We start from the raw sequence: 12,493 nt of genomic DNA, 5'->3' as shown, positions 1-12,493 counted from the left end.
TAGAGAAGCGTTGTTGTCTGTTGCTATAACGGCTGCAGGAAATAAACACAAGTTGTATCGCTAGAGGTTGATGTTAGATTAAAATTGAATCACTCCAAATTTAAATTTTTCTTGAGATCCCTAATTTCAGAAGGGAACTACTTGTAGAGTAATACAATTCTCATTATTGTCATGAAGTAATTGGGAGCTGCCAATGGTAAACAATCAGTAATAAATTCAGCAGTGCGTCCAGGAGGTGGCGGCATTCTACCACATGTAAAGTACAACTGATGGAAAAATAAAAGCAAGAGTGCTCTAAATGCTGTGTTTGAACTGATTGACCTGACTGAAAAATAATGAACTGATTGAAAAAAATGAACTGATGGAAAAATAAATGCAAGAGTGCTCTGAAAGCTGTGTTTGTCGGCACTAAGGTTAATGTTAAATGTATTATTGTTTTTACAGCCTTTTTCATTATTGAATAGCTATGAAGGCTGAGTACATAATTTCAATCAAAGTTCATGCCACGTGCTTATGTCTAGTATGAGTCTGAAAACAATATATGTTGATCGTTGCTCAGTATTCTTACTGGTGGTAGTAAGCATTGCACTTAACAGGTCACTAGTATCTGTCTTTTAATCTTATTCCCACAAATGTGGGGGCTTTAGATTTTTATGAACTGTTCCTGAGAATAAGTTGCCATAATGAAAAAAGAAAAGGAGTACTTGTGGCACCTTAGAGACTAACCAATTTATTTGAGCATGAGCTTTCGTGAACTACAGCTCACTTCATCGGATGCATACCGTGGAAACTGCAGAAGACATTATATACACACAGAGACCATGAAACAATACCTCCTCCCACCCCACTGTCCTGCTGGTAATAGCTTATCTAAAGTGATCATCAAGGTGGGCCATTTCCAGCACAAATCCAGGTTTTCTCACCCTCCCCCCCCCACACACACACAAACTCACTCTCCTGCTGGTAATAGCCTATCCAAAGTGACCACTCTCCCTACAATGTGCATGATAATCAAGGTGGGCCATTTCCAGCACAAATCCAGGTTTTCTCACCCCCCACCCCCATACACACACAAACTCACTCTAGTCCTCCTTTTCTTTTTGTGAATACAGACTAACACGGCTGTTACTCTGAAACTTGCCATAATGAAAAATTCTTATGAGTGCATGACAGTACTTAACACGAACCAGTAGAGGGCAGCAGTGTATCGAGCAGTGATTGAGCAGTGATCTAACCTGCTTGCAAGTAGTTTCATGTCTACAGCTTTAAATAAATCACATTTTATGAGCGATAGATGCCACAAAAATACATGCTGCATGTATATTTATACTAGAGCAATGTCTCTGTCGTTTGGAGGCAAATCTCTTTGCTGCTTGGCTGCCATGGATCGCGAACACTTGCGCACACACCATCTTTCAAGGTGTTTCCGCACTTCCAAAAAATGACAAACATGATCCATTAAGATAAGAGTTTTAAAGAACCACATGAAGTCAAAGTTTCATCCAGAAGTCAACAAAATGTCTAAACTCATAAAATTATGTAAGGAATCCAGGCTCTGACACAACCTTAACAAAGTCATTTGCAATAATTTGACAATAAATTTCCCTGTAAGTTCCTAGCCTAAAGCACAGAGAATCCTTTGCTTTCTAACAGTCTTCTTTCAGACATTCCAGATTTTAAAATGCTAAGTACAAGTTGGGTCTTGATGCAGCCTGATGGCCTCCTAAAGGCAATTTGAGAGCTGACAGAGATCCCGGAAGCTGAAAAGGCTTCCATCAAGAACTTGACATTGAATGTATCGTGTCATACAGATGGTAACTCAGAGGAGTGAGAGCTGCCATTTACAGCACCGATGACAACAACTGCAGAGATCAGTGGGATTTTAAGATTGCTTTAATATGACTGGCACCTAGCAATTTAGCTCACATTGTTTGTGACAGGGTGTCACTCTGGCACTTGTCTGAGATGAATGGTAGAGTTTTTAAAGCATGTAACTTCCTCTTTTGGGGAAATAAAAAAACATATGTATCAATGCAGAGAATTAGGAATCAGCTGTAAAAGAATGTGTAAGAAAATGTTTTGCTAAGCATGTTAAAGTCATAGTCTGGCAACGATCAATAAGAAAATAAAATCTCCTTCTTGATCAGTAAATGAGGATATGCCCTGTGCAAAACTCCAGTTATTGAACATCATTTGTAAGCATTTACACTTAGAATCTCCCTGTTGTGGTAGCATGGTGCCATGTTAGCTTTGTGGTTTTCTTCAGGTTAGTCAATACACATTTGCTATGTGCAGTTACCGGGAGAAAAAAGCTGAGCCTCAAGAACTACTGCAACTTGACGGATACACGGTGGACTACACTGACCCACAGCCAGGTATGAGGAAAGGTGACAGGTTTTTGCTAAGAGATGAAGCTTGTCAAATTTATGAAACTGCAAAATATAGCTACAAAATCAGATCCTTGTTTTTCTATCTTTGTGACTGGTTGTCTTATACATACGTTTGTGTTTATACTGATCGTTATCTATTCAAAACTTGAAAACCACACAGCCTCTAAGTTGATTTGGGGAAACCGGCTGAAGATGAAATATTATCAAATTTCTTTCTTAAGGGCACAGAGGCTGGCATTTTCACAGGAACCTAAGTGGGTTAGGTATTCCCAGTGAAACCAGTGAAACCAGTAGGAACTGAGTTTCTAACTGAGCTAGTCTCCTTTGAAAATCCCAGCCTAAATCTTCAGATTATTCTCCATTAACTGACACACACACACACACACATACACCCCTCCTATGCCAACCAATGTACCTTTTTTCATTATAAAAAAAATACTTACAAGACCAGAGTATCATTTTCACTGATCAGGCTTTTCCAGGGCCTTTCCTGTACCTGTTTGTGTACACAACAGTCCACTTCCTGATCCCTGTTCTCATGTGGAGTAGCACCACACCTTACTGATTTCCATGGGACTACTTGTCAAGGACAGTGCTACTCAGCATGAGTATCGGGATCTGGTTCTCTGTGATGAGTAGTGGCCCTGCATTCCAATGGGAGCAGACCAGATATGCTACTTTGGGCTGTTGGAAGCTCAGCTGTTCTCCAAAGATGACCAGCTCAGCTTTGTGAAGAACTAGGAAGGACCACACCACTCTAAGCGTGAAATCAGGGCCACAGCAGTGTCAGTAAAACTCCCATTGGATTAAATGGGTCTGGGATTGTCCAGATCGAGATTACTGAAGACAGAGGACTGCATGTATTCGTCCCTCCTAAATGGGCTTCAGCAAGTAGCCAGAAAATAGATGCCAAGGGTCTGATTCTGTTACTCCAGGTTTACACTGTTGTAACTGAGGTCAGAACCTGGCCCCAAATTAGGGAGCGAGAAAGAAACAAACATTCACCCCCTGGAAAAGAGAAATGAATGAAGCCCTGTCCCCACCTCGAGTCTCATTTCGAAGATGAGAATTGGTAGTGGGTTCTATTTAAGGGCTCGGCAGTTCACGGGAGTTTTGCTTGAAAAAAGACTACAGCACCTGGCCCAAACAGCTGGGGTCAAGAGAAGGGCTGGTAAATGTTACATATAACTGACATCTAGCTTCTGTAAAAACAATCTAATGCTCCATTTTAATGTTAAGATCAAGCAGTTTGAAAAGTTTCTTAAACCCTTTGACACACATTGTGCTCCCAGGAACACCAGTGCAGCTTGTTGACTCTCCAGTCCATCGAGGTCTACTGGAGTAACTGAGTGCATCTGATACACACACACATGGACATAGATATCCAATGTGTCACCTAGGGAGGTGCTGAATTCTCCATTACTGGCCGTCTTTACATCAAGATTGGATGTTACTTTTTAAAAGGAATGTTTTAGCTCAGTGGGCTGAAAGCAGGAATCATTGGGTGAAATTCTACACCCCGTGTTATGCAGGATGATCTGTTCTGCTGATAAGCTCTGTGAATCTGTGTTACCATGTTAAAATATTTTGTTTTTTCTCCTGCCAGGTTTGGAGGGTGGCAGAACATTTTTCAATGCAGTGAAAGAAGGAGACACAGTGATTTTTGCAAGCGATGATGAACAGGACCGTATCCTGTGGGTCCAAGCCATGTACCGGGCCACCGGCCAGTCCCACAAACCTGTGCCACCGACCCAAGTTCAAAAGCTTAATGCTAAGGGAGGAAATGTGCCCCAGCTAGATGCCCCAATCTCTCAATTTTGTAAGTAAATAAAGTTCTCCTAGACAGCAGAAGTCTCTGATGGAAAGAGTTTCTGCACTGATGTGAATAAATATTCGGTCACAAACTTCCAACTTTTTGAAATATTTTTTTGTGATTTCTAAGCTGCTTTTACATCAGTGAATTCATAACCAGTTAACCTTGTGTTTGACCCACAATCAAACCCAAGAAACAAATTATGTGGAGAAATTGTAAAATGAGTATCTTAAAGTGCAATACTTGATAGAAGAGAGATTCTGGGAGAAACATTTTCAGTAGGGCTGAAGCCCAATCTCCTCTTTTACGGGAATGCTTTTCCCATCCATGAGAAGAAAGTCACAGGTCCAGATCAGCAAACTTGATTTGCACCTGAGGTCAGGTACCTAGAGGTGCAAGTGCCCAGATTTACACCTGCAATTTAATTGCACATTCAAAAACATAGGTACAAATTGTGAAGGTGGAAAACGCACCCACAAAAGGAGGCTCCCTGTTGAAAACTTAAACTATGGGAAAGCATATGGCATTTTTAATAGGTTGCTTTTACAGATCTGGTAGATGTGAATTTTCATCTTATAACTCTTGATTGTCTGCACACGCTGTGCGTTTGTTCATAGTTTGCTTAATTTTATATTTAGCATGATTCTTTTTGTCTTCTCACTATGATTTGATTTTAAACTAAACAAAAAATCCATTATTTAAACAATCATAAGAAGCCAACACAAGTCAAAAAAGATGAATGAGGTGGATATTTTTTTGGGAACAGATCTTAGTACCACCTTTCACAGCTCTTAATTGTGGACGTGTATCTCGCTTTAACTTCAACAAGAATTATTCATGTGCTATCAAGAAGAGACTGAAACCATTAGGTAAAATAAGGAAAAGACCATAAATTCCTCAGGAAATTCTTCTAATTAAATCAACTTTACATTTAAAATTGCAGAGCCATTAAAATAGTATCCATAGAACTGTAATTGTTTTGAATATTTTGGCATGATCAAGGAATTTAGAACTATATTTTCCATACATGGTGAAATCTATTTAGGGTTAAGATAATTTGGGCTTTTTTAAAAAAAATCAGGATTTAATATACTAGTCTCAGGATTTAGAAGAACTATATTTCCAGTCCCCAGAGAATACAGTTGTGGGACATGTAGGACATGTGGGCTATTGGACCTCTTTTACTATGCTTCATATGCTTGCATATTTTGGACTCTTCTCTGCACCGCATAGCTCGTGTCCCCTTACAACATGAATGAGAACATAGTATGGTACACCTTGGTCAATGCATATTAAGTGTTTTCCTTTCTGTGGTCCTGCTCCTGACCTTACAGAGTCAAAATTCCCATTGACCTGCGGGGTCATTGACTTAACTAAGGACTGAAGGATTGGACCCTAGAATGGCATGGGGCCATGAAAGAGAGTATAGATAACTGGCTAAAAGGAGCATCTTACACGGAGGGAGATTTAACCCACACGGCTAGTGCTTATTCAATAGGTCTGTCCGGGGCATGGTGATCTTGGTGCAATCACAAGGATCATATTTTCACCCACTTGAATTGTTTGTCAAAAGGTTTTTCAAAATCCCGTCCTCCTTGCATCCGTTTGTGGGGCAACACTTTGTTGGTCAGTAGCCATTTTCATAAGTGTCAAGTATCTCCAGCAAGGAAGAGGTATGAAGCAAGGAGCTGAGTGTGGCTCCCTTATGCTAGGGCTGGTTCAGTGCCAGGTCTGGCACATTATAGGGCAGCCTCAGAGCTACTAGCTGGTAACATCCTGTAAGGGGCTGCCTGTTAGCATGATTGCTATAGACTGGCAGCACTCCGGACACACCCCTTCTCTTCCCAACGTAACCCTATCCCAGACCTGGCATTAGAGCTGGCGATGGCAGCCGAGGAGTCTTCTGGGGGGAGGGAATCTGGGGGAGGGAATCTGGCCCATCTCTTTGCAGGTCCCCGTTCTCAGACACATTTATCCTTAACAAATGTACACTAATCAGAGGCACTTGCAGTAGGCCTTTCCCACAACCTTACAGGGACTGAAGACAAAGACTATCAAGTGGTGTAACTAAGAGCCACACTCTGCCCATGGTCAGGGCCCGCATCCTGTCCTGTGTGACCTCAGCAACCAAGGGGCTGAGTAAGCAGTACTGTACCCACTGTACTTATAGGTAAACTGAGATGGAGAGAGGTTCAGCGATTTGCCTGTGACTGAGTGGCAGGGTCAGGAACAGAACACAGGAGTCCTAGCTTCTTCTAACCATTACACAACCCTCCATCAAAGACTTGGGCCGCGCCCCTTTATTCTCCCATGTTCCGTATATTCCTGTATACTATCCATACATAAAGCTGTAGAAACTCCACAAGTCTGAACTTGCACTTTCCTTCTCATTCTTCCACCGAGGCTGGGTTCTCTCCTCTCCCTCCCACCTCAAGAAGCCAGGATCTTAAACCCCTAAATTCATCCTCTGTGATCAAGTAGAGTAAAGAGCCAGCCATGCAGAGCCCTCTGTTCTTCTCAGGTCCTTGGTCCATCCTCATCAGCTTAGAACCGGAAGCCTTTGGCCTCTATGCTACCACCAAGACTCGTTAGCAGAATGGTTTCCACACAACTTTTTCTGTTATTGGAGCCCCTTACTGCTAAAGTAGCTAAAAATCTCATCAAGGAGGTCATTCCAAAGTGCAGAGTCCGGAACCCAGACAAACTTCTGCTTTTTTCTTCCACGGTATCTAGATGAACGGCTCCTCCTACACAAGTGACTAGGGGAAAGAGGAAAACATGCCAGAGCCCAGATTCATCCACGCATTTCAGCTGCTCTCTGCTGATGGCAGAAGTAAGGAACTAGGACCAATAGCTTATATTTGTATGCCTGTATATTAGTGTATGTTCTGTGGACAGAATACTGCGCTCATTTAAAAGATCATTGGGTAGTAAAATACATGCAGCTTAAGTCATAAAAAAGAAGAAGAGGGTCCTTCATGCACACATGATGTTCATACAGTCAAGTGTTTTGATTATAGATAGAGATCTGGATTAAACCTTTTAAATTCTAAAAATTAAGTATTGCATTTTAAAAGGGGTTTTGATTTGCTGGGGTGGGTTGTTTTATTTGTTTTGTTGCCTGCAGAAAGGTAAGGACTATTGTTAAGCACTGTATTCTTGTGCATTTAACTATATACCTTGCAGATCTTAGTTTTTCTTGCTTATTATAGTGTAAAGGTCTTGGCAAACGAAGCACTTGCAGGAAAGTAAATATTAAAGCCGTTTCTCTATAAGTTGTTTTGTTATTGCTTTCATGGACAGAGTAAGCCGCTTAAAGATGGTAAAACTATTTTATGTTATACACACACACACACACACAAATCCAACACTCCAGTCTTGTTATGTAGCTGTCTGTTAAACAGAAACTTGAGAACAACACATTTTGCAGTGGGGAAACTTGGGAGTAATACTGAATTCATTTGGTTCCCACCTAATTTGACTTAGCAAATATAAACTTTATGCATTACTCAACTTGTCTTCTAACTGGCTAGCAACACTTGACTTTGAAATAAACAAACAGCTCTAAGCAAGAGGGGAGTGTATTTTTTGTGCAATTTAAATATTGGAAAAAAATAGATCCTGCTATTCATTAATTTGTGTATGACTCTACAATCCCTTTTATGTGGGTGAAACTGCACCTTTGAGATTGAGAATTTCTGCTTTTTTTATTGTTGTTTTGCTACAATTTAGAAGAATAAAATACACTAACACAAAGCTCTACTTGTTCTCAAATATTTGCATTTATAAGAGAAAAATCCCAAAGCCATGCTTGTTTACTGTTGAAATGATGTACAGTACTGTAGTTAATAATGCTGCCAAGATATATTACACCCTTTGGCAATATATTAAGCTTCATAAAAGTGGTCACTTGTATGGGAGTACCAATCTTTGTCCATTCTATGTCAGTAGTACATTAAACCCCCCAAAAATCATACTCAGCTTTCATTTTTTGAAAAAAATTTCTTTTAAACGTTAAAGATTGGTCAGTAATTGTTTTACATACCACTTGTGATTATACTTCATTTTTAATGTGTGTTATATTTAATGGCTGTTAACCACATCATATACCAAGAGTTGGCTGTTTTGAGATTGTAATTATTTGTTCCAACATAATAAATGGCTAGGTTTATTGAGCTTCATAAGAAATTTTCAGCTGTAAGTGTCGTTGTTCTTTTTGGGGATTTTTTTAAAGTTTTCTTTTTCATTCTTTGCTTGAACCCAAGTACTTTAGCGCTAGGTTAGGGTTCCTGTCTGCTTTCCTGAGCCTTGTTGCTAGTCTTTATGTTATTCTGGTTTGTTCCTTCTTACCCTGCTAACTTCTAGCTGGACTCAAGGGTAAGTGCTTCCCTGTAGCTAGCACAGCTCAGATAATCAGACTAGATTATCTGACATATGCAATGTGCTTATTTTTCACTTAAATCTTTCTCATGTTTAGATTTTGTAGTAAAACTTTCCATGTTATTTTCCTGAATTTAGGTTTGAAATGTAAGTTTCCATACTGAAATTAGGATGCATGTGATGTTTGCATAATTGCCTTCTCTCCCTGGCTTTCACATTGGCATCAAGTGATCCTCTTAGTAAAGCCAATCATTAACATTTCCTATTTTTCATTCCAAGACGTAAATATTAATTAACATCACAATAAATCTGTAAATAATGCCTTTTTTTGTTTCATGGAATTTACATCTAGTTGACTGCTTAATGCCTGAAAACAGATCATTTTGCACTCTATCATTTTTTTCCGTTCCAATTATTAGCATGGTGTACTGCACCAGTAGTGTGGGGGTAACCATGGACACCTCAAAGAATAGAAAGGTAGGGTAGTAAACCTGAAGAGGCCTAACTGAGCAAGACAAGGTGTGCTTCAAAGAAACAAATCTCAAAACAGAAAGACATTCCTTGCACATCCAAGCATGAGTCTTCATGGCTTGACAGTTTCTGATCATGTAAAATCAAGAGTGGGTTATTCTGAAAGCAAACTGTAGCTCTTTGTTTACTCTAGATATTTCCAGACAGGAAAGACAATACACTATGAGTTAAAATAGTTTAGTCACAGTAGGGACTCTTCCGATTCCCAAAAACAAATATACATGAATGTTTAGCATGTGGTCTCAAATGTCATTCTTCTATCAAAGAAATGTTTTTTTAAATATAATAAATTAAGAAAATTGCTATAAGAGCTTTTTAATCCTCTTTTTGTTATTTTCCTATAAAGATACTTATTTAAACAGAAAGATAATAGTTTAAACTTGTGGAATACAAATGTTTTCCTCAGTTATTTGTTCAATCTTAAATAAAATATACACTGTACTAATTCTTTATTCATGTTTAAAATGCTGTTCCTCAAACACATGGTGAGTGCACACTTTACTTAAGAGGGAGTAGAAGCTGTTGGTTGTGAGAGCTGGCAAATATGTATCTGGAGTATTCTGAATGCAATTATGAGAAGGAGCAGGTGGTATCTACCCTCCTGAGCATTAAACAATACTCCTTTTTTTTTCTTGCATAAATGTACCCCCAGGTTGCAGGCAGAATTTCTTTACCCCTTCTTACTCCTTTACTGCTTTTTCTTTTCTTTTGTCTTTTAACATTTTTTGGATGTCTGATGAGGATTCTGATCCAACTTTGCCACACAATGTTGACTTGGTAGAAATTAAGGATTTTAACACTTTTGAAAGAAAGAAAGAAAGAATGTATGAATTTGGGTCTGATGTGCTTTAATTGCTTTATTTATATATATATATATATATAAAATAAATTTTATATATATCATGAGAACACTGTGTCTTCTTGTATTGTCAACTTGCAGATGCTACATTGCAGGAATGCAGTATTAAAATATTAATTCACTTCTCACATAACTTGCATGCATTTAAAATAGACTATAAATCACTTTTTTGTGCTTTAAAAAGCACGAGTGACTTATTAAAAACAGTTGAATATTTCCCCATAATTAAATTCAAAATATTTTCAAAAACAGTTAAAAACATATTTTATCCTAGAATTAGCTTTTCTCTAAAATCTAATTTTTACTTATTCTGTGAACCACTTGGTTTTATCACATATTATAAACTGTAATTCGCTTAACTACTGAACCTTGGATAACTTAGATTTCATTTCAAGATGTAGTATAATTAATAATTTACAGTAAAATGCTTTACTCACTATTAAATCTTTAAAATGAAGTTGTAAAATATGTTTTCATATCCAGTAGAGGGAAAAGTAAAACCAAGTAAGAAAAAGTGTGACAGAATATTCTCATTATTTAAAACAGCAGGAACAATACTGAAAATGAGCTCTTGTAACTTTGGGCTTGAAGGTAACTTTATTCACCTGAGTAGTCCCATTGCTCTCGATGGGTTAGGTGAGTAAAGCTACATGCATAGGTGTTTGCAGAGAGGGGCATAATCATGGTAAAATTTGAAATATTAATTGGATTAACTTTTGATCAGTGGCAACATTATATCATACATAAAGAGGAAGGGACACAAAAAGCATTGCCAGAAATTCAGTAAGAAACAACAATATGGTGCTTTAAGTCCTATTTTATTTATTTATTTATTTATTTGACTAGAACACTAGCAGCGTGAGCTCGTGTTTTCAGTTCTACAGATTCAAGCAAAACTCGGTTCCTAGGCACTTTCTTTTGGTGTTTTGTTAACAAGTAGTCATTCTGCGAGTGTCTGTAAGTTCTATTTAATCTATGAGACCATGGAGAAATTTAGCTGTTCCTCAAAGCATGCAGTCAACTGTGTGGCACAACACAATGGGCAGGGAGTTCGCCTGCAGTTTTGCTTGCCCTCTCTCCCACTGTTGTGCATAGCTGAAGAAGAGTTAAGTTACTGAAAAACTTAGCGTTGTAGTCTGACCATGCCAATAAAGACTCTTCTAGAAATATCTGTAAATGAATAGCTGCCATCAATCATTGTCATTCCTTTATTTCATGTCTCCTGATGAGGTTGACTAGTGTCATTGTTTGTTACCGTCCAAACCACATCTTCATTCTTGTAATGTCAAGCAGATATGACAAGTACACATTTTCCAGATGAGTAAGATACAAAGTCACCTTTTAATTTACAGTTTTATAAACAAATGTGTTGTAAAATTTACTGGATGTTCAGTTGCCCTTGGTACTCAAACAAAGTCACTCATTACTGAAAATAAATAATTTGGAGTCAGAAATTCTTACAATAAAATGGCTACCCATAGCCTTTTATAACAAGAATTCTTTTATGGAGCTTGTCCCCAGTTGTGAACTGCAGCAGTCTTAACAGAATCTGCCTAAATTCTTACTGTAGCAAAAGACACCAGGGGGAAAAAAAACCACAAAACCAAAAACACAAATAGCAAGAAAGAGATGTTTGACCTTTTTGTCTGTTGCTTTCAATTGACTGTTGTAAATAACAGAAGGACTGCCCTAATAGAACAGAGTGGTGGGGCATTTTTTTCCTTTTTTTTTTTTTAATATATCTATGTCTTGCTAACATTGACAGATTTTTAAGACTGTGACTTCAAACATATATACAAAATATGTGTTTGACAGAGAATCACAGTAAGGATAGCTAAGGCAGACAAGATAGACATGCCGGTTTTTTGTAATGCTACAAGTAGAATAAAATAAAATTGCAATAAGAGAAATGTATTAAGAAGGGCAATCATGTAAATTTCAGAGTTTAGTGTTAAAGGCAACAGCATATAGTTTTCAAGAAAGAAGGTTAATAGAGTTTGTGATGCCAGTATAACTTTAGTCAGTCTAAGATGTAAAACAACTTTTTTTGGCCTGTAGCATAATTTTGTCTTGGGGCCTTGAATAAAGAAGTGCCAACTAACTTGGCAAAGTACCTTGGAAAGGGATTGTAAATTACAGAAACAGCACATAACACTCTCTCTTTCTTTTTATTTAATTATCATTGTTATAAGAACAGATTAGAGTCATAAGGCCAAACAACTGATTTATTAAAAGTGTCTACAAATTATATGTACAATTTGGGTGTGAGTTTGAGCCATCTACCTTTATTTTGTAATTTGCTTAAAAGCACGTTCAAATGGTACAAACTGTTTATTTGGAAAGATGACTCTTTTATATTAAAAAAAATCATTATTTTACATGAAGATGTAGTTGTTACTTTAAAATCGTGAATGCCTGTCTGAGGCGGTTGGGGCAATGTATTTATGCTTTGCTTTTTCCTAGATAGGCAAATGTTTTTGGTATAATTGGCTTCTAAAATTCAGCTTTAGGAATAATTTT

General features: G+C 38.0%; 1 protein-coding gene across 6 annotated transcripts in view; it reads left to right on the top strand.

Moving 5' to 3' along the window:
- CADPS (calcium dependent secretion activator) overlaps window positions 1-12,493 on the top strand; it is a 389,515-nt gene that overhangs the window by 250,576 nt on the left and 126,446 nt on the right. For all 6 annotated transcript variants that reach the window (XM_073350983.1, XM_073350980.1, XM_073350977.1 and 3 more), the window contains exons 10-11: window positions 2,267-2,375; window positions 3,997-4,209. In XM_073350983.1, coding sequence (XP_073207084.1) covers window positions 2,267-2,375; window positions 3,997-4,209 — 322 coding nt within the window. The remainder of the gene's footprint in view (window positions 1-2,266; window positions 2,376-3,996; window positions 4,210-12,493) is intronic.

Source organism: Lepidochelys kempii, chromosome 7, assembly GCF_965140265.1.
Source record: "Lepidochelys kempii isolate rLepKem1 chromosome 7, rLepKem1.hap2, whole genome shotgun sequence".
Lineage (NCBI taxonomy): Eukaryota > Metazoa > Chordata > Testudines > Cheloniidae > Lepidochelys > Lepidochelys kempii.
This window is presented reverse-complemented; position numbering and strand designations above follow the sequence as displayed.